At 47.6% G+C, this 22,984-nt stretch overlaps 1 protein-coding gene across 2 annotated transcripts; it reads right to left on the bottom strand.

Moving 5' to 3' along the window:
• Positions 1-1,841: 1,841 nt before the first annotated feature.
• On the bottom strand, positions 1,842-21,073 carry stk11ip (serine/threonine kinase 11 interacting protein). 2 transcript variants are annotated; one of them, XM_068590979.1, is made up of 26 exons: positions 20,904-21,073; positions 20,658-20,725; positions 19,626-19,828; positions 19,252-19,326; positions 19,031-19,126; positions 18,823-18,930; positions 18,668-18,739; positions 18,431-18,560; positions 17,994-18,097; positions 17,367-17,456; positions 16,056-16,097; positions 15,795-15,947; positions 15,606-15,687; positions 14,993-15,505; positions 14,699-14,910; positions 14,432-14,542; positions 13,471-13,693; positions 11,397-11,539; positions 11,049-11,304; positions 9,463-9,572; positions 8,239-8,336; positions 7,353-7,528; positions 5,198-5,282; positions 4,031-4,113; positions 2,966-3,207; positions 1,842-2,851 (listed from the first exon to the last, which is right to left on the bottom strand). In XM_068590979.1, the coding sequence occupies exons 2-26, from the start codon at positions 20,722-20,724 to the stop codon at positions 2,708-2,710; spliced, it is 3,618 nt and encodes a 1,205-aa protein (XP_068447080.1). In that variant the 5' UTR covers position 20,725; positions 20,904-21,073; the 3' UTR covers positions 1,842-2,707. The 2 variants fall into 2 exon arrangements, 1 of the variants encoding a protein (XP_068447080.1); XR_011078288.1 differs by lacking the exons at positions 1,842-2,851; positions 2,966-3,207 and having other exon boundaries at positions 4,053-4,113; positions 5,198-7,228.
• Positions 21,074-22,984: the final 1,911 nt, after the last annotated feature.

Below are 22,984 nucleotides of genomic sequence, written 5' to 3'. Positions count from 1 at the left end.
TGTGAGACTCGGCTTTGTATTACATGGCGGCGCGCTATAGCTGAGGAGGGGAAGGTGTGACAATTAGAGCTCCGGAGCTGAAAATATGACAATGGGATTATGCAATTTAACCCAAATGGAAACCTCTTGGGGCTCCACATTCCTCCCTCCACCCCTGCAGTGAATATATTAACTGCTTGAATGAGGCCAGGGCTCACTGGTAGAGTTTGGCCCACCTGCACGGCCTAAAGCCTTTCCTTACCAAAAGAACAAATGTTGTGGTTAACTTTTAGTATCTTACTCGATTGCTTATTTCCTTCCCCAGCCCCTCTCCACCGACATAAAACCCTGCGACATAAATCCATGGCGTGGAGCGGTTATGACTCATGGATGTTTTAAGGGTGAGTTTCTGGGCTCATTAATTTGATCATATTTTTTCGGCCAACAAACTAAAAGGCATCCTGGCAGCGTGCAGCAGGCTCTGAAGCATTTACAGAAAATACAACAGCAAACGGACAATCAACACATGGAGGATAATAAAATAATGAAATGGCATGGCGTAATATGGGCACGAGGAAAATGATCCCAGATGCCATATTAGAAACATAAAGCAGAATTAATGATGTACAATTTACTTCATTCTCCAGATCTTTTAAGTGCTTGTCCTCATTACTTTCATGTAAACTGCTTTTAGGCACTTACTTAATCCCGAACTTCACTCAAATAAAGAAAAACAGACACAGATATCATTAGGAGGAAACATAGAAAGTGCATTCGTAACTCATTTTGTCAAACAAATCCACAGCCCCGCTCCATCAAAGCAGCGTGCGCGAGGTGTGCATTCGACTTCTCCAACTCAAGCGCTTCATATTGTTGACTTATGCTCCGGATGAAATCCGAAAAATCCCGACAAAGGCCGCTGCAGCTGCAGCGCGTGAGCTCCTAACGTGAAAGCTTTGTCGCACACATCCCGTAATTCCTTTTGGATTTGTTCACCGTCATGTGTCAACAGAAACAGAGCCCCTCCCCCCCCCCTCCTCTCTTCTCGAGCGTCCTCACTTAAGTGTCTTCAGCCGCACTAGCTCCGAGGGCGCCCTCCTGCTCCTGACCTTTGACCTTCTTCAGCGGGGACAAGAAAGGGGAAAGTGGAAGCGCGGCTCAAGCACTAAAAGCTCTCTTGTTCTACCGTCGGGGTCAGATTCATGTGAAGAACATTAAAAGCAGGCGGCACAAAGCGAGTAAGTAGCCACCAGTCACTTGAGGGATTTTTTTTTGGGAGAGGGGGGGGAGGAGATCGGGGTCCAGCGGCCACGTGGGCGCAGCTGAAGGGGATCCAGGTCCCACGCATGTGTCCAGCACATGTCCATCACTGGTGGCTAAAGCAATATTTACACTGTGAAATTGGTTAAGGTACCTTTACACAGCTGAGCCGGGACTCAGACGGAGCTTTGCTTAAGGGAGGAGGGCTGTAACCAAACATCCCGGACTTCCTCTGCAGCTCTTTAAGCGTTAATTCAGCTCTTAAGTAATGCAGTAATTAAAGCCGATGAAGCACATTGCAGGAGCTAATATTTAGCACCGACAAAAGAGTCACTGGCATGTGGGAGGATTTTAAAATCATGACATTTACAAGTTTCTCCGGGTTGACAGTGGAGCTGAGTTGCCCTGCTGGAAGTGCAATTTGTTTTCTTCAATAATTCCCAGGGAGAAACACGGCCGTCCGGCTCTCTGTGACACACTGTTTGCAGTAAAGTGCAGTAAAGCTCAAACGGGACTTTTATTTCACTCTGTAAAAATAAATGTGGAGCCGTTCAAGTTTAAAAAAAAACAAAAAAGGAAACCACACAATAAACCCACAAACAAACACATTACTTTTTATATTCACTTATCCACGTTATACATCACAGTTATTCCCCTGCATTTATAGAAAAAATAAAAGACTTATTTATCTGCATGAACCCATATGAAAAGAATGCTAACACAAGAACTAAATTCACTTAAAGTGGTTAATTTAAATGAATCCCAGTGGCTGCGTACACAATGCACACTGCAGCAGAGGTGCTGTGTTACATTCACGTGAACAGAAGCGTCAGAAAACAAACAAAAACAAACTCCGGTTACAAATAAATACAAAGTTTCTCAACGTGTGAGGGACATGACTGCGGCTGTTCATCTTGGACAAGTTCACAGAGTTCTGGCGTCCGTTCCACCTCTCCAGGCCACGCGGCGCCGAGACGCATCACGAGACCCCGAATCGGGGAGTGAGGTGACCCTCGATGACCCCGGCCTCGAGCCTCGGCCTTTCAGACGCACCTCCGGGGCCCTCGTGGTTGAGCGCGTGATGTCCCGACACGCCGCAGCCTCAGACGGCGAGGAAAGGCTCCATCCAGCTTATGGAGAGGAGGAGGATGAAGAGGAGGAGGAGGGGGGAGATTTGGCATATTTTAGGCTCAGATCTTTTGTATTACGCCTAAAAAAAAACAACTTTAAAAAGGTGTATCTGTAAAGGAAACGAGGCACAAAGCCGGATGCTTTCTGGAGGACAAATAATTACGCAACCCGTGCTTTCACTGGCTCGTGCGCCACATGAATGAGTGCAGTCATCTCCACGTTGTCGGCCTAGGAGACGAAGAAAAGCACCGGGCGCGATAATGGGAGCGGGACTGAGTGCAGACAAACGCAACAAACATGTCACACGCGGACATAGAAACTCACAGGAGTGGGGGTTTCATGCCCGCCCTCCTTCATGCTGCTTTGTGTTGAGCTTCACTCCGAACATGGCCTCCCACTGCGCCCTGACCCAGGCCAGCAGACCCTGCAGCAGCTCGGCGCTCTCCGATCGCACGCACCACGTCTTCTCCTGCTTCACCGTCTGCGGGGGCAAAACATGAAAGTGCGGGAAATGAAACATGAAAGCAGGGAAACAACAACGACGGGGAGGGGGGGGAGGATTAGCTTAGCGCCCGAAAGCGATGTCCTGACCGACCTCGTCGTACAGCTTGATGTCCATCCTGCGCTGGTCTGACGGCCACAGCTGGACGGCGCTGACGCAGCTGATCGGGAGCGTCTCTAAAACCGTCACGCCGCCGCTGCTGCTGCTGCTGCTGCTCGGCGCCGGCTGTTCGTCCTCCGTCGGGCCGCCGGCGCTCTTCCTCCACTGGTGATCCTCCCTCAGCAGGTGCAGGGTTTCCCGGGTCGCCAGGACCGTCAGCGGCGTCCAGACGTCCTCTGAGAGGAGAGAAGTGAGGGGAAAACCTTCCATGATGCGCTTCAGATAAAGACGTGTTGGAGTGTTGATTTTAGCTGCTGATTTAGCACCGGAGAGAACAGTCATGAAACACAGGCGCAAAATGCTTAGCAAGGATCACTTTTAGTGTTATCTTTCACATCGGAAAGCTCTGTCTTCATCGGGGCGAGCGGAGGGAAGGGAAGGGGAGGAGGGGAAGGCAGATCTAGGCACGCTAAAAAATTACAGCACTTGAAATTCCTCAGCCGTGCACAGCCGCGTGTCGCCTGCAGCTCCCTCGACCGACCTCGTACCGCCGAGGCTGACGGCGAGGCCTCCTGCTCGAGCTCACCCGTCACTCAGTTCAGTCCCAACAACAAGATCTCTGTTCAGGTTAACACGGAGCCACAACATCCTCTCTTCCACATTTTCTGCATCAGATCGGTTAAATCCATGCCTTATGGGTTCCTCCAGCCCGTTAAAAAGGAACGTCTATGATCGAGCTTATTCTACATTTTCCCCTTGACCGCGAGCTAAATGAGTGAAATACAAATAAACATACATTTAGCGCCGCTATAAATCCAGAAAAAGATGACGGCGAGACAGCAGTGATTAGCATGAACAGCTCTGATCGTTGAACCTTCAGAAGCCCTCACACGAGACGTGTCGAGTCTTGAAATCTCGGGCGGGGGGAATGCTGATGGAAGCAGAACCCTCGACAGAGAGATATTTGGCGCCGAACAAAAAGGATCCTGAAAGTTTATGACGCGCCGTAAAGACCTCAATGTCTAGTCTTTTTGTTGGAGGATTGGTGGGGTTCGTCACCTTGCAGAACGAACGCCAGAATGTAGAAGAACTGCAGCTGGCCGTCCTCCACGTCTGCCTGGATGTCTTCACACACCAGAGGCCTAGCGGAGCAAAAGGAAAAAAAAAAATCAGTGACATTACATCCACATTTCAGCAGCGCGGTGCAGTTAAAACATTTTAAAAAGCGCAGACGCGGCGGGCTGACAGGTGCGAGTGACCACGACCGTCTCGGATGGAAGCACTTCGACATCGCGGGGCCCGTTTCACAGCCACTGTGACGCGGAGGTGATGATTCACATGATGACAGCTGACAGCGCTCGCATTGAGACAAAGTGAGAGACGAGAGGTGAGTGTTGTGAGCGTTTGGGACCAGGATGCGCTGATCTCCTCCCTCCTCTTGCTTTATGTCTATCGCTGAAGAGGAAATGAGCTGTTAATAATATTAATAAAGTTTGCCAGGGTTGTCCAAACGTCTACACAGGCGTCCACCAGACGACAGGCTCCTTTTTCATTTCCGGCTTTTGTGTTTTTTCCTGCCTCCTTCCAAGAGGAGAGGAGCTGCGAGCGAGGACGCGCCGCCACATGCGACTAATAAAAGAGCAGCTGTGCTCCACGTCGCTTTCAAACAGGATGGCTCCCATGTAAAGAAGTCTCACGTCGCTCCCTTGCCTCCTCCTCCGGGAGGGACTAAGATAGGAAAGGAGGCGAGGAAAGGAATTGTATAATTGAAACGTTTGCTTATCTGCTTTTTTTTTTGGGGCGGCTGATTTTGCACTTGTTCATGAGAAACACATTCCCCACCGAAATAAAATGCTCAATAACAGAACCGCATTCCTTTCCAGGGGACCGCTACCATCACGTCTCACCAAAACGGTGCTGAAAAACAACCGGAGGTGCTCGAAAACGACGCCACATGACACGCGGGGGTCGGGGGATTCGCAAAGCGCCACACGTGTTCCGACTTAAGATGCGGTTTAACAGTTCATTTAGCGGCGCAGTCTTACAAAAGAGAGCTGATTGTAATCAACTAAAGATGTGCCGCGCTGGAACTCCCTTTAACTCACACCTCCCAACCACATGCAAATGTGCAAAACACTGTTCAGACCACATCTTCCAGCATGCAAACAAATAAAAACAACAACAAAAAGATGTCGGGGGCCATGTTCTCGCTGCAGAGGAGCGTACCAGAGATGGTGCTGAGGGCTCAGCCTCGTGGTGGAGATGGACGTCAGCTTGCTGTCGGACTTGTGAGCCATCTCACGCACAACTCCTGAGGGAAGGGACACAAAACATATCATATTTATCACATCAAATTGTCTGTGAAGCCATAACTACGTGTACTTTAAAAGTAGTGTTTTTTCTCTTGCAGGGTAAACAGTCATCAACGTGTCGCGTAAAAAGGCCACAGAAAAGATAGAGTATCGCCCTGAAAAAATGTCACACCCAAAAACACAAAAGCCTGAACTCCATCTGAGACTTCTTCTTCTTCTTCTTCTTCTATTGTGAGAAAGCCAAAAGGTCTCTCGTTGCAGGGATAAGGTTTCTCCCTCGGTCCGTGGGATGAGAAAGCGTTTGGTGACACAAAGCGGGGTCACGCTCACATTCGCGGGTTGTAGCGTGTCATCGAGTGCGACAACAACACGGGGAGGGGGGGAGAGGGTATGTGAATAGATCGCACTCGGGGAGGATTTTAAAAAAAAAAGAAAAAGGGGGCCAATGAAACCCGGCCTCCCTCGACGCCCTTCTTCTGAAGGTTTTATCCGAGTTCAGCATCGCGACGACGACAATGGAAAGAAGCCGGACTCTTTCTGTGGCCGCTTCCTCCGGAGGGCTCGCGCTATCTCTCATGTTTGGATGAAGTCGTGTCAGATTCAGCTGATTCCTGAGCTCCAAGCGCTCCCAGTTGTAACCACATCCTCTCTCCTTCCCTCTCTCTCGCTCTCCTCCGTCATTCCAGTTGTGGTTTTTTCGACTTTGTCCACATGATGGGAGCCAGCTTGGACGATGGACTCGTTGTACTTCTCCTGACACAACATTACAGCTGTTTTTGGACAATAACAACTTTAAAAAGGACATGTACACATCATATGCTTTATGTGGAGGTGTTTAGCGATGTTTTTTTGGGGGGGGGGAGGGGATCTACCTGAACGCCAGCCGTCGGTTCGTGCGTTTTCACTCAATCTGGAATCGTTTCCAGCCGGGAAGAATACAATGCACGAAATGAGCCGTTTATGAATTTAGGCAGAAAGAAAGCGCTGGCGGAGGGGAAGCTAGAGAAAGAAGGAAAGAGATAAGAGAAAAAGCATGTGGAGGGAGAAGAAGAAGATAAAGTGGGAAATGCATCGAAAGTGTCACTTAACCCTCGACGGAGGACCACAACTGTCGTGACAGTTGTCGGTTTGTTACGCTGCTCTCTCGGCCGGGTTGCTTAGCTCCCACCAAGTTAAATCAAGAAGAAAGAAACTTTCTTTTTCTTTCTTTTTTTTTAAAAAGCACTGTACGAGATGCCGGAAGATTATATGCGAAAACAAGACTTTCATGTTCTTCCAAACGTCTTCTTGCTTGATTGTGTTTGAGTGAAAGCTGGACGCAAACCTGCTCAGACAGCAGCCGGAGGCAGGGAGTGGTGGAAAAAGTGCGACTGCTCTTCTAATCAGCATGTCTGTTTTCTGAATTTTACATTTTTTTGGCTCACGTGTGTGTGTGTGTGTGTCCTGAAATTGGTAATATGAAACAGTAGTTTCAATGGGGGGGGGGGGGGATACTTTCACAGGTCACACCGTCTGCTCCAAATGCCCTAAAACGTCGGAGTGTGTAGAACTGAGTGGCAATGCTTTTCCATAAGTTGTGTTCCTGTTTTTCCAAAAATTCATTTTCCATATTTTTCCAGACATTCCAGGCCGGAGCCCCCGTGTAATAAAAAGGTTTTCCTCTCGGCTGCTGGTCCTCCCTCGCCGAACCCTTGGTCTGGGCAGGATGTGCTCGGTCTGTGTGAACCGGGCGGCGAGGGGGGGGGGGGGCAGAGGTTTGCGTCACGTCGCACACGTGGTATCGTATTAGTTTGCGAGGGCTTTCTGTGGCACAATGCCCGTGAGAGGAACACGCTGTTCTAAAACCTGCCTCAGGGCTTCAACGGCACTCTACAAGGCAACAAAAAAACAAAAAAAAGTCGGTGTATATTGCAGCATCTTCCCCGAGACCGCCCCGAGGAAAGTGCTAAAAAAAAAAAAAACACAGTACGTTCAGTCAGAAAGAGCAGGATCATTAAATTAAACCTTTTATAACTTTTTCCATACATTAAAAACAGAATTTTTTCCACTTTGCCAGAGTTTCCTTTTACCTGTCAGGAGGCCAAAGAAGCGTTTGCAGCGGAGACTGTCCCGCACGAGGAGGGTGTAGGCCACGCCCCCAAACTCCATGTGGATGCTCTGCGACGCCAGGCCCACTTCCAGGTAGCTGAGCTCCACGATTGGGTGGCTGTCCCGCTTCTGCAGCCAATCAGAGAGCTGGCCCCTGCTGGGAGGGGGGAAAAAACGACGTTACGGGGGCGTGCAGGTCGATGGAGTCATCTCCGACACGCGGAAGGTGCGACATGCCAGAAATGCACTTTAATATGTTCGTCCCAGCCAAAAGTAGACTTATTAAAAATGATGCAGTCGCTGCATTTTTCGAGGATGAAGGAATACGGTTGAAACAAATTGTTTGGCTTCCCGCACAGTGTCACGATAACCGACGGTTAAGAATCACGGCAACTCTGCTCGCGTCGAACGGACAGACTTCTCCTCTGGACGAGAGAAGAAAAGCGTCTTTTTTTTTGTTTTTTAATATTCGCGTGACGGAGGGAGCGAGGAGGAGGAAAAAGACTCCGCGGTCTGCAAGACACTGTGAGGTCAATGTGTTCTCAAGATGTGACCCAGAAACCTGCGCAGGTTGTGCAATATAATCCACATGCTTCACGGAGAGCGTGTGGAAACGCACACCAGCATCAAGAGTCACGGTTGTTGACTGCCGAGCGGCGCCCTCTTTGGAGTCGCTGACCGCCTCCAGAAGGATTTCATTACATTGTCAACGCGTCGCGGCGATGGCTCGGCTTGAAAAACGTTCACGACGGGTCCGATTTAAGCGTGGATTCCTCTTGGTCGTGTGGGAATTAATCCCAAAAACACAGGAGCGACTCAAACACAATTCCCCGTATTTCCTTTATCGTGTAAAAGTGCTCGACTCACTGGGTTTCTGACGTCATTTCCAAGAAATAGAGGCGCTGGTTTGACACCACCAACAGCGAGGGAACCTGCCCCGGCTCCCCGAATTTGACAGCGGACATCTGAAAAAGGCACAGAGGAAGAGAAACATGACGGAAAGCAGGGGTAATAATTGTCGCCTGTCATGGATATTTTCTCCAAAATATAGCAAAAACGGTGCTCAGCGCAACAATGAGCATTAATGAACTATTAACAACCGTCGTCTCAGCGGTCACAAGCTCTGCGGTGGTTTCAAATCTTGCTTCATGTCCTTTTTAAAACAACACAGGAAGTAAAAGCACAAGTGAACCAGCGCGCTGCCTGTCACTGGATAAACACAACTCAGATGTTCCCAGCTGTGGTTCACTTGGTCCTGATCCAGGCCCAGGTGTCCGACAGAGGAAAGCAAGAGCGCTCCCAGGATGCAGTGCACATTAAAGAGTGAAGGGGCCGGGGCGTGGAATTGGTCAGAAAGAAGACGACCGAGGGCTCGAAAGCGCAGCTTGAAGGGCTGCAGGTCTTGAAACTGTCACCACCCATTTCAGCTGGAATGGACCATAAAAAGCAACATAAAAAACATTACACTGCTACATTTGTGCGGTCAGCCACAGGCCTCCATCACGTGCAACATTCGAGCAGAGTCGGAGACAATAACACGGCTTCCTGCCTTGACGTGCGCTCCAGTGAAGACTTGAAAGGGTTCAGAAAAGCCACTTTTCTCAATCTGCTTCGTATTGTGAGCAATGGGGTCCGACAGGAAAACATTATTCCCTGCCAAGGTTAGGAACATTTTGGTTGTTTCACGTGAGACATTTGGGAATCGCTGCTTGTTGTATAACAAAGCTCAGCTGGAAAATACAAAAGGGGGGATGTCACATGAGCTAGAGTTTAGGAACATTTTGAACTAAATGTGAAGAAGAGATGGTTTGTGTTGTCAAACCTGATCCAACCACACCCTGCCAGAGATTTAGTGTCAAACTTAACAAATAATCACTAAAGATGCAAAGAGTCAGATGGGAGAGTTAAACAGCTAGCTAGCTTAGCACAAAGACTGGAAACAGGGGGAAACAGCTAGCTTAAAAACGGGGGCAATAAATAAACAGCTGTCTCGTGATAAAACGCTCTTATTTCTGATGCTCACTCTTTAATTTATGAATAAACGAATACACTTCTGCGACTTTCACATGTGCTCGCCTCACTCATACACACCTTGAGGAAGGAGTGGAGCTCCTCTTCCTCCTCAAAGACCTCCACGTCCAGGAAGAGCTGCAGCCGGTGGTCCACCGCCTCGTAGTCCTCCGACAGCAGGTCCAAATCATCTGCGGACGCGCAAACGGTGCGTTAGCCTCGCAGTCGTTGGGTCCGACATGAAGTACGAGCTGAAGACGGCGTTGGGGGAGCCGTTAAAGCTCGCATCCGTCATCATTGATGCACGCGGCGGCGGCCCTCGCTAAACGGAAAGGACAAGGTCACGAATTTGGGGCTGGAACGCGGCGCAATACTCGCTGTGAAATGTTGTTGTCTACTTTATTTCGTCCCTCAAAATTATATCCTGCATTAAAAGTGACGTTCCTGGCAGCGGCGCGACGACTCGCATACTTCTTGGCCTTCATGAACGCGTGCACGGATCCTTTTTTACTGCAGCAGCCGGCAGCTTTCGGCCAACAGCTCTCGGAGCAGAAACATATTAAGGAGCAATAAATCCACCAATGAAACAGCACTGGAGGTTATTTGAAAACGGACGAACGGTTCCAGCTGATCACGAACGACAGGCTAAAACAAACCCAACACCGTCGTTTGGAGGGATCCGATTCAAAGAAAAACGGCTTTTAATCTGAGGAAAACGTTCCTTGTGGAGGTGAAAGGTGCACACACACACACACACAGTAATTCATCCTGAGACAAAGCTCTTCTTCAGTAAGATGAAAAAGGGCCTCTGCTCCACAACAATGGGCGCAGTGTGCCACTAAAAGATGCTATATTGAGCATCAGGCGTTGTGGTTTAGCGGCGACACAATGTTGGCACTGCAGAAAGATACAGAAAGCTGTCATTATGACGACTCAGCAGTCCGTCTCGTCGGCTTTCATTCTTCCTCCATCGCTTCCATCTGTCTTGTCGCACCGCGCGGTTCGTCTAAAAAACCGGCAGGCAGATGTCGGACGCCGTCACGGAGACACATTTCTGTGCCGCAAAATTCAAACACTTCTCACCTCAGACTCAAATACATCTTACGGGAAAGCCGCTCAGACCCGCACGCCACAGCTGATGAGTTTGACTCCGACCATGTGAACGGCATTTGGGCTTTCCTCCAACAGCCCGGTGTTATCCTGGATATAAAACATCTACGGCGGACACGATTTGTCTATTTAAGACAATCCAGTAATTGATTTGGTTCGTTTTCAAAATATGAGGATTTGCTACTTTACTCGGTTTTATTTTGGTGACAATAAAAGACATTTTTGGACTTTTGGTCAATCTTGACGATGTCATTGGCTGCGTTCCAATTACTTTAAGTACACACTGCAGCTGCCTTTACAAAGCACGTACTTTTTGCCTTCTGTGTGAATCCAATACCCTCTTGCTTATATATCTGATATCTGAATGCAATGTAAAACTCAATGCACTACATCACCAGCCAAAGTATGATGGACTACCTGTAGGGACGATATGGCCGCAAATTATAAAGCAGACAACATTGTTTTCAGTAGAATATAACGATTCCAGATAATATAACGATAAATATGACCCAGATAAACTGCCTGGTCCTGAGGGAAACCCCACAGTAACAACCCACCATTCGGGCTGGGCCTCCTTGCAGGTGGGGCTTGGATTTCCGGTGGAGTCCCCGTGGCGGTGTAGCGGTAGCTCCCCGCCAGGTCCTCCTGACTTTGGCGCCCCGCGCTGTAGGAGAGACCGGCGGCGGCGGCGGCGGCCTGGTCGTCCCCGGTGAAGAAGGAGCTTCCCTGAGCAGTGACGAAGGCGGCGTCTTCTGGAGATGCGGCGGCGTCGAGGATCGGACTGCTGCGAACACCGGCGTCTGCGTCCTCATCCTGCCGTGATGGAGATGGACCATAGAAATGATGAGAGTCCGGTTCAATCTTTTTTTCGGGGGAAATAAATTACAGCAACAGAGAAAACCGACCTTGGTGGCGCGGCGGGGGCTCTGGCCGTCCTCGCTCTCGGGCACGGATGAGCTCTGGATGGGCGTACTGCAGTAGGGGGTCGACTGGCCAGCCAGTTGGACCACGTGATCGCTACCACACTCTGGACAAAGATGACTGTCTCCTGGAAGAAAAAGTGGGGAAAAAAAACAGGAAGTTATTGCCAAAACGCTTCATACTAGTGTTGTTTAAAACATATCAACCGCTTACAACGGATAGGAGGTGCTCCCCCTTGTGGCCTCAATCGGCAAATGCAGTAAAAATGGTTATCGCGATAAAACGGTGATCTTTTTTAACTCGTAGTTTAAAATAACAGTTGAAGACAGTCGTATGAGGTAAATCTGAACTAACCAAAACATCAAAGTCACACAATACCACGAATAACTAACCCAAGGAGGCGGCGGTCGACCAACCCCCATGTTCTGAGAGGTGAAATTACAGTTTTTTTGGCGAGGGAATCCGATGCCTTTGAAGAGAGCGATATAAGTGCTTCAGTACCCGTCAGAAAGACATACAATATTCTAAATACAGCGAATACTGAGACTGACACTGATTCTTTTAGGCGTCTGAAATACATCTACAGTAGAACATTGATTCGCTCCATCTGCTGAAGATAAGCAATACGCTGACTACGCAGAACTACCTCACACAAACACACTTCAAAAACTCATGAATGGAGTAAAGTTACTTGTTAGTCTTCAATCAAATGAACAAGGTCCATTCTGTGTCCACATAATGTATGAACATGGACGGAAAGTCTGCACGCCTCCCTTCCGTCCTTCCTAACAAGTTTCACAAGAGGGAGAAACATTTGTTTGTATCTGCGGGGCATGTGTCACTGTAAGCCACAAGCAAACAAAGCCCACGTTCAGACGCGTGCACATGAAAAAGGTATTTATTGCCTGAAACACTAACAAAGGAGCGCGGTTCCAAGAGATCCCTCTAAACATCTGCCCAACAAAGCATGTGTGCGTGCTGCAGCAGGTCTTAATGTCGGGGTTGCGCTGCGAGCCGAGGGCTGTCTGCCGGAGCCAAGGGCATCATCTATACGCAGCTAACGGCTAACTACAGAGGTGGGAAGTCAGAGGAGCAATGAAAGACAGGAGATAACTCCTGGGACGGCAAAAGTTTGTTTTGGGAAAAGAATGCAGACCGAGCCGTCGACCAATGGGAGCCTGAGACACGGGGAGCAGTCGTGAAGTGCTTTGGCGTCAAATGATGATAAACATTTATTTCCTGGTCGCGTTAACGTGACGGCGCTCCAGGTGCAACGTGTGACCTTCTCTTTTTTTTAATCTTCTTATCTTTTTCAGCAACACACACACACACACACACACACACACACACACTGGAAATGCAGTTTTTTTAAATGGAGACAAATTAAAATGCATGGGGCAACTTTTTTTGGGGGGGTGTAAAGTTTGTGAGGCCGACTGTGACTCATCTGAGCGTGACTCAGTATGAGGGATGATAAATCAGAAAAAGGTTTCTCAGATTCAAGGCTGTGGTTGTGTGTGTGTGTGTGTGTGTCTCCGTGTGTGTGAGTGAGAGCGAGTGCATGTGTGTGTGTGTGTTTGATTCTTTGACAGACTGAGATTTAAACCAAACATCACGTTGCTTGGGCATGTTTTTCACCTATGAGCTCCGACGGCAAATATTTGTTTTTTAAGCGTTCTTTCATTTTCTTTCTCGACAGATTTCCCTCTACTCGGTGACGCTTTACTTCTGGTCAGTGACGGACGATCAAAAGCTCCCCGTTCTGTTCGTGCGTGTGTCTGTGTTGTGTTTGCCGTTTGTTGATTTGTTCCCCTGCCCGTGTAAACTCAGTAAATGCCTCTCGCAGCTTGCCAAAGTCTACAGATGAGAATTGATTTTTTTTCCTTCCCTCCTGTTGATCAATCGGCACCGACTCCACTAAATAAACACAAAAAGCAACAAAACAAAGAAAGGAAACAGAAAAAACAATGTGAAATGACCTGAACCACGCGAGTATTTCAAAGTGAAACCAGAGCGTTGCTCGACGGCTACCGTGAAGGCCGAGTCGCCGCTTCTCACCTCTGGTGTCGTCGCTGTCCTCCGTCGGCTCCTCCTCGTCTCGTTCTCCCGCCCCTCTCCTCCTCGCTCTCCCCCCCGCCGCCGCCTCCCCCTCCCGGCCGTCTCCCTTCGGCGTGAACTCTGACCCGCAGCGAAGGCACTGCAGGCGGACGCGGCGGGGGCGGAGCTCGGAGTTGCGCCGCTGGTTTTCCTCCGCCACGAGAGTCAGCACGTCGGTGAGAGCCTAGTCAGCGGAAAAAGAAGAAGAAGAAGAAAAAAAAGGCATGTTGTTTGGGATAGTTTGTTGAAAGGGAGCTTAGTGTGCACTAAACAAGTCCACCAACTGTCTGATGAACCAGCTAATGGATATTTTGGTCATAGAAAAAAAACGCACAAAGGCTATTTTCACGTTTAAAACTAACAAACTGTGGCAGCTTCTCAGAGGGCCAAAACTCTAGCTTGAGGAGTAAATCATATCTGGAAGTGTCGGCCATGAGGAGCAGCTACGGTGAACTGGGAGGTGTTTGTTGGGGTTTTTATCCTTCTCGCTCGAGCTGTGCGTCTGCTCATAAAACATAATTCGAGTCCCGAACACGCTCGATCCGAAGACAGGATGGAATTTGTCTCGGCTCCTCGTGTTAAAAGTACGCATGCGTGTTGCACAATCTGAGAGGACAAAAGTCGAGGGCAGTAAATGTGGAACAGAGTGTGCTGCTCGGCGCTGACGTCACGTTCGGGGGGGGAAAAAAAACAAAAGAGGCAACATAGCTTGAGTAAAGGGCAACCTGTGAGCATGACGGGACTCGTACAGGAGGCCGTGGGTGTTGTTCTCCTTCAGGTGGACGCGCATTGCGTCACTGTATTGACTTTGTGAGTGCGGAGATAAACATCTCCGGGTCCGAGCTGGCGCGTCGTCGGACAAGATCCGCGTTGTTAAATGTCCGTTCTGGAAAGGGAGTGAAGGAGAGAAGGACTCGCTGACCTGCAGTGCCTGCTGCGGGTCGTCATCCAGCAGGACGTAGCGCCGCCTCCTCTTCTCCCTGCTGATGTAGTCGAACTGAAGCTGCACAGCTGGAAGCATCTCCTCCGCCTCCTGAGAGGGAGACAATCAATCGGGTTAACGTCAATATCACAATCAACAATGCTTATCTAGCGAGCTATAAAAAGACATCTCGTGAACCACAGGGGACGGTTGCATGAAAACCCTCCCGTCTCGTTCTCCACTCCTCCACCCCTCCCGTCCTCTCACCCCGCGGGTCCAGGCAGCCTCTGTGCTCTCCACCCGAGCCAGGCTGCCGAGCTCCAGGCGGCATCTCTCCCGGCCGTGCTGCACGTCCACCTCCAGCAGCAGGCCCGGCTTGATGCGCAGGAACACCTCGCTCCTCCTGCGGTCGCTCCCCTCCGCATCTCCTTCCTCTCTGTCGGAGGAGACACCCACAAGGAGAGGGTGACACAGGTCCACTGACGACGGGAAAGAGAGGAGAACCTTCAGAGCCTTCCTGTGTCTCTGTGTCGTCGTTAGACAGATGTTTAACCACCCTACCTCCGAGATCCTCCTCCTCTTCTTCCTCCTCCTCTTCCTCCTCCTCCTCCTTGATGTCTTCGCTCTCTCCTCCAGCCGCCCTTTGGGCCTCTGGACCGGACCCAGGTGAGATCTCCACCGCGCCGTCCACCGCGCTGTCCTCCAGCGTGGACCGCGAGCTCGGCCCGGGCCACTGCAGGGTGGACTCCGTCTCCTCGTCTGCGTCCGCCGATGTCTCCCATCTGGGCTCGGGCGAGAGCAGCGGCGAAGTGAGGAGCTCCGGGACGTCCGGGGGCGGCGGAGGCGGCGGAGGAGGCGGAGGCGGCTGATGCTCGGGACCGGCGGACAGATGTGTGGCGGCGGCGTCGTCGAAGCCGTTGTGGAGGGGTTGACCCTGAGGAGGCGGCTGGTTTGTGTCGAGGGCGGAGGGGGAGGAGCCATCCAGATGATGTTGGTACCTCAGCCAGTCCTCTCCCAGCTGGTCTCTGAAGCTGGACATGCGCTCAATCTCCTGCTGGTGGGGGAGGACAACGCCTAGAGGAGGAACAACGGGTTTAAATCCATGGGTAAGACAATAGAGGTCGGAGAAGGAGGTGATATTAGAGGTTTGGGCGGACATGCTCTGAAAACGCACTCTGTGAGGAGGAACGCAGCCTGGGCTCGTAGTCCGTGTCGCTGGGCTCGGATATGCTGGCCCTCCGCACTCTCACCTTACCCTGAAACCCAAAATGAGACCAGCGAAGAGTTCAAATCCTCCTAAAACTCCAGTGGCTTTCAGAGAGTACGTCCACGTGTCCACGCACAACCAGTTCAAACACCTCACCTTGGATTTCTTCCTCCGAATGCGCGCCACTTCTCCGGCTGACATGCTGTCACTCAGCTCCCCGGCGCCGCTCGACACTTCCTGGTTGCTCCGTTCTGCTGCCGGGGGGTCGGGCTGCGGCTGGACGATCCGCTGGCCTGGTTTGGGCAGAACCTGCAGAAGAGATCGTTCAGCCACACACTTCACACGTTTATATGTTTATCTACACAGAGGTATCGGCTCGCCACACTGGGATTGGCGTGAATCAATTGAGAAACTTACTGATAACTCATAAGAGGAGAGCGAGGAACCGTCGAGTTTGAGCTGGAAGAAAATAACAAAAGAAAAAGTCTAAAAGTTATCTTTAGTTCATTGATAGAAAATGCTGTTTTCACCCTCTCAAAGATGTAGATTTTATTTTTTCTGTTGCATTTCATAATAAACTTACTATCAGGACATTTGAAGACATCACCTTTGACTTTGGTAACTTTGGAAGGACATTTATCATATTTTCTGACATTGTCTAGATGAAAGATGAGTCAATTAATCTAGAAAGCAACTGTCAGGTTCCTTGTAAAGTATATTTTTGGGTGCATTCTTCAAGGTTTTTTGTTTTTAAACTCACTTTTTATTTAGTTTTCATCATGGACTTTCAGACAGTCACATTCTTTGTCAATTTCAGTTGTATGTCTCGGTACACATGATATTCAGGTACAGTGTACAACACACAGAAAGAACAATCAACTTCAAATGGTAATCATTCCAAGAAAATAAAATAACAAAAAAAAAACAACAAAGATGGGGAAATAATGAAAGGAGGGGATAAATAAATACAAATTTAAATAAAATACTTAATTAAAATAGGCTGAAGAACCAATAATTGTCCAGTCCCACGTGTAGTATTGTGTGTGCTATACATGCCTTCCAGAGAAGATTGTGTATATGTGTGTACTGTATATGACCGAAATGCTCTCACTTACTCTATGCACAGAGGGCCAAACAGCATATAGTAAACACCTCATTGTAGTAATAATGCTGCGACAGGGCTCCATCCTTTACTAAATATAGGCTTCTGGAGCCTTAATGAATATGTGATTTGCTCCATTTGATAGATGCCCCATACTTTTTGGATCCATATATCGTATGTTGGGGGATCTGGTTTTAGCCATCTGGTGGTTATGCTCTTCAATGCTGCTGTGAGCAGTATGTTGAGGAGGTATTTTTTGCCCTTTCCGTCCAGGCCTTCAGGTTTCGCTCCCAATAATGCTACTGTGGAGTCTTGTTGGATGTCTTGTTGGAAGACCTCTTTGAGGGCTTCAAATACCTCCGTCCAGAACGTATTTAACTTAGCGCACAGCCAGAATATGTGTGTGTGATTGGCTATGCTTCCGCAATCCCGCCAACACAAGTTGGGATGTGTTGGGCCCATCTTGGCTGCTATGTCTGGAGTTCTGAAGAATCTGGTGATTATTTTCCATTTAAATTCCCTCCACGTGTTTGAGTTTGTAGCTCGGTGTGCCTCTGAGCATGTTTCCATCCCAGGTATTCTGATTCTTCAGGTTTGAAAGATGTCGAGCGAGAACGGTGACTCACTCTGAGGTTTGCGGCCTTCGGGGAGAGATGGCGGACGGTGCAGGTCCGGTGGGTCTTCTGGAAGTACAGCGGGTTGCCCTCCAGGTTCAGCTGAAAGAAGACATTATTAAAAACGCCACACCATCAGAAAACAACACACTGAACAAGACGCCGAAGAGAAATTGGACCCAATTGCTTCTGGCAATGTGGAGTTATGAAAAGACTTTGAGGCACAGTTTCTCCCGAGCTCAGCGGTATCTTTGTGTTCAGTTAAAAAGAGACTCAGGCTTTCCCTTAAAAGGAGGCGACTCTAACCCACAAGTCAAATTATGGGACAAATTCTAGTTATTGTCTGTTTAGATTAATTAAATCGAGGAGAAGCCATGGTGAGAGACCACGGCGTTCTACTTTTCTGTTGAAAATAGATGGATGACACTTTTTTTAATTGAATATTTTTTATCTTATCTTTTCTACTTGTGTGCCATCGATATGGTGAAACATACAACTCGAGTTTCAGGTGAAAACCAATAATAATCTGTTTAAAAGTTTTAAAAAAACAACATTTCACCCGACAGTGAGTCGTTCTCAAATACGTTTCGAAAATGTACATCGTCGACAAATGCCGCGTGTCCGCATGTGTTTACATACCGTGCTGAGGCAGTGCAGCAGGGACAGCGGGGCCAGCTGCGAGTGCTCCAGCAGCAGGTTGTAGGCCAGGTCTAAGTGCTGGAGCGAGGACAAATGCTCCACACCTGCTCGCTCAGACAGCACATACACACAGGGACACAGCGTCAGCCGCACAAAGTATGCAGCGGCGTCACAGAAACATGCAGCTCGGACGTGTAATGCAGTGGTTTTTAACCAGTAGTTATGCTGTATTATGCTACAATGTGACATTTTGTAACTTTTTTGGGTTGTTGGTGTGGATTTATTTGTCGTAAAAAATGTGCCGCTGCTCAAAAAAGCTTGAAAAACACTGGTCTAATTCACTCATCGAGCTCTTCTCCAGACAGATTGATCCCCGTGTGATGAGCGACAACAAGACAAAACAAACCGGAGGTCACGGCGTCCTCGCTCGACTTTACCGTTGATGGTCTCCAGTTCGTTGTTTCGCAGGACGAGTGAGCAGAGTTTGGCCCGGGCGCTCGGGCCCAGCGTCGGCGCCCTCTGCAGGCAGTTGTAGCCCAGGTTCAAGTGCTCCAGCTCACTCAGGGGCTGAGGAGAAGCAATGAGGAAATGAGACATGGCCGGGAGCCAAAACGAGGACGTGTCGCACACAGCAATTATATTCAAAGTTGACTCGTAATCAAACAAATAGAAACCTTGAGAAATTCAGCACACTCCTGAATCTTGTTATGGCTTAAATCTAAGGACTTCAGGACGTTCAGCAAACTCTGTGGAAGAAAGAGACGGTTGCGGTCAGGTGACGAGGACGTCAGCTCATAAGTCGGCGACGATGCGTCCGAGCGCGTCTCACCAGTGATTGGTCGAGGCAGACAATGGCGTTGTAGCTGAAGTTGAGCGTGTGCAGTTCCAGCCAAGGCAGCGCAGAGCTCAGGTCGCCTCCACACAGAGAAAGAAGCTCCTTGGAAAAACACACAGCCGTAAATCATTTTGACTTTTTTATGGCAAGACATGGGCTGAATACACTCCGTGACACTAAACACACCGCACATTGACAGTACCTCCAGGGAGTCGAGGCTCTTTGAACATGTGAAGACCTCCAACTGGGAGTAAACTCCTCGGAGTCCTTCGAGGCAGTGCGGAGGGACTCGCTTCAGCTGGTGAGGAGGAGAAACGAAGAGAAATATGAAATGGATCTTGTTTTCATTACGCGACGGAAACTGAGGAAGGAAATAAAAGACACTGATGCAAAGAAGTAGTGTGGTTATGGTTCAGACTCTACCTCCAAATATTTCAGAGACTTGAACGGGAAGATTTTCACCACAGAGTGAAGTTTCACGTCTGGCGGGTTGATGAGCTGCGTTCAACAATAAAGACACACAACACGCCACAAATGAAAACTCCAGCAGGGCGACAAGTAAATAGATGACAAATCTAACAAACACTTCATTTAAAATGGTAAGAAATTACGATAAATAAACATTTCTTTCAGTGTTCAACACGTGACCATAGTGCATTAATGAAGAATTACAGAAACAACATCATACACACACTAAATTGTCTTTTGGGAGTTTTCCATGAGGCCTTAGACATGGATATTAGAGACGTTTCAACAGTTCACGTGGAGAGTCTTAATTCCAGTGACCCCCAGCTGACCTTGAGGGAGATGGTCTTCTGCAGGACGTCAAACAGGAACTGCAGCTGCAGCAGGGACGCCGTGTCGGCGGGGTGGGAGGGCAACGCGAGGAAGCCATGCTGCTGGCTCCTGGACAGCAAGTACTGTTCAAACAGCCGCGTGAGCTGCTGCAAGCTGGCCGCCGGCAGGGTCAGAGTGCTGGTGCCGTCCAGCACCACGTCGCCTGGAGGCCGGAGAGACGAGTCATTTCACTCTCAGCCGGTACAATTTCAACCCCGGGAAAATTATAACTGGCGCTATTCTCAAATTACATGATCACGTGCTGTCTAATACATATCTAAAAAAAAAAAAATTCTCCTTGGAGATTAATAAAGTACTTTTCATTTCATTTCATTCATTCATTTTCATTTCATTCATATCTGGTGGACAGGTGCACAGAAAAAAATGATCATGCAAGGATAAACTCTGCTGACAGTGTGTGATTGTGTTTGTGTGTGTTTTTGCATAAGCAACAGGATACATGAATAAATAATGTAAGCGTTCCACTTTGTAAGCTTTCAAAACTCACTCAACAGATGAGACAAGCATGAGTTGACTATACAGTGGGTTGACTGTGGAAAACACCTCTTTTAAATCAAGTTAATTACCGCAGTGTGCTCACACTGTTAATAGTTAATTTATAGTTAACTTACCTTATCACTTAATATCAAACCCACTGTGAATTACACATACATATATTATGTAGCAGTCCAGATACATGCATGATATATGTATTATATTACAGTCTGTGTAACCTATTTGTTGGATATATGTATATTGTTAACATGTTTAAATGAATACACATTAAAATGACAAAAAGAGAAAGACTCACACGGGAAATCTGGAGCTATACATAGTCATAAATAACCTGAGTGAATACACCTGATGTTGTTTTGGTTGAGTCACAGTGTGACGTGCAGCCTTACGTCACCCTCACGGACGTGGTACTTCTATACATGTGTGGTACTTTTACATATAATCGTGGTATCGTGAGTCTGTGTGTTACACTGTACCTTCATTCCTGAGCAGTGTGGCCAAGCTGTGCACGAGGGAGGACTGGCCACTGTGCGGCGCAGCCATCCTGCAACACGGAGTAAACACAATATAACAGAATATAGTATTATACATCACTACACATGACGTTATATAATCTATACTAACCATACGTCATCATTACCATTGAAAAGAAGCATCGTACTTTAGCGGTTAACGTGAGCTCACCGACTTCCTGTTGGAGAAGAAACCAAAAAACGACGTACCTGCGCAGTGACGGACGGAAAGCAGAAGGCTGACATAAAGTGTAGCTTGGAGGAGGCAGTGCTAAAGCGTGTCCATGGTTGTGTGTGAGGAAAAGCGACGTCTAAGTGGCGTTTTCTGTGCTCCGCAGTACAGTTTTATGGCTTGTTGACATCTTCTTCCGTCACATGACAAGTTGGCTAACGCGACTACGGTGGCCGCGATGCACCAAAAAGTACAGTCACTCACTCACGATCTATATCTATATCTATATCTATATATATATATCTATATCTATATCTATATATATATATATATATATATATATATATATATATATATATATAATATATATATACATATATATATACATATATATATGTATATATATATGTATATATATACATATATATATGTATATATATACATATATATATACATATATATATACATATATATACACATATACACACATATATATATACATATATATATACACATATATATATATATATATATATATATATATATATATATATATATATATATGTCAACTGTCAAATGCGTATAATAAGTAAAAACAAGCACAAAGGTGTTTAGTTTGTCTATTGTTGGCTCTATTGGAGATGCATCACCTACTGCTTGATCACAAAGAGAAGAAACTAATATATTTATACTTTAAAAAAAAGGATAATATCAGTGTTTCCTCCGTCGTTGCTCAACAGCAGTGCTTAACAAATGTTATCTAATTTGAGAATATGTATGTAGACTGGACATAAAAATGCAACCTCATGTATTAGATGTCATCTCAAAATTACAGTTAAATGAGTAGATTTCTGTGCTGCTTATTTCAGTGAGCTGTGCTTGCGTAATTATTGCAGGTGTCCACTGGGTGGCGCACTTTAGCAAGGATCCCAGACTACACACTGCAGTGCAGACATGATATATAGTGCAAATAAAAACGTCAAATTGAGTCCTCCTTTGGACCAGCAACGACACGAAATCCAGCCAACCATACTATGCTAGAAAAGTGAGCAGCTGCAACATGCATGAAATATTCACATACAGTGTTTTGTTCTTTTATGCAACCGGAAGCATAGATATTTGTGTAAAGCCAAACGCAGCATTTCAAATGTTGAATGTATGGACTCGATAGGGCCCAGTTCTACATTTTTTTTAGCCTCAGAGTGCTTAAGATCCAAGCAGGAAAGCGCAGGCTTTGTGGTTTTAATAAATGGCAGCAGTCTAAATGCACCAACCTGAGTCGAATACCGCATCTGCCTGTTGGCAGCTGTTGGTCAAACCATATCCGAGTCATGGCACCAATAAAAAACAGAGCTGGGAAACTGGTTGGCCGAGGAGAGTGAGTGTAATTAATGCTAAGTTTGCATGGCTGAAGAAAAGTGCACTGATTTCTGAATAGAGCAGATTAAACCAAGTCCACAACGTCTCGTGGAAGTGATCGTAGAAAGACTGTAAATGCCCGTGAGATGCAGGAAAAACCGTCATGTCTGTGAATAGTGTAACGCTGACATCAGCATATAAGCAGGCCGAGCGCTTCAGCTTCTGGGCCGTAAACCCACGCATTAACTCGACACATTAGGAGTGCAGTTTTCAGGTCTTTATTCGGTTTGGTTGGGGGATACGTAACGCTGTGGCTCCGTAACAGATTCTTCAACAAAGATTTGCATGAGCAAAAAAAAAAAAAAAAAGCCCCAAAAACTTTCCTAATTGAACATGCATCACTTGTTGCTAGGCGGCAAACAAACACACTTACACTTGGGCACACACACATACAAAAAAAAAAAAACACGCACACACATAAGCATTTTTCCATTTGGGACTTGTGATGCGAACATTTCCATGTAAGGATTTATGTACTGCAATTTGGTAAACATTTCCATTCGGTGAGATGCTGCACATTGCACCACTTGGGTAACTGTGCATGAATGAAAGCTCGTTGGACACTTTTCTTACCCGTATGACCTCTTGCGGTCGGCCTATTGCGTTCGAGTGAAATAAAAAACGTTTCGCAGCACAATTTAGAACAGTTAGTTGAGGATATAAACATATAATCCAGCTGTTCCAATGCTGTGAGTTTGAC

Source organism: Clinocottus analis, unplaced genomic scaffold (assembly GCF_023055335.1).
Source record: "Clinocottus analis isolate CAN_PGR_092001 unplaced genomic scaffold, fCliAna1.0.p SCAF_24, whole genome shotgun sequence".
Classification (NCBI taxonomy): domain Eukaryota; kingdom Metazoa; phylum Chordata; class Actinopteri; order Perciformes; family Cottidae; genus Clinocottus; species Clinocottus analis.
This window is presented reverse-complemented; position numbering and strand designations above follow the sequence as displayed.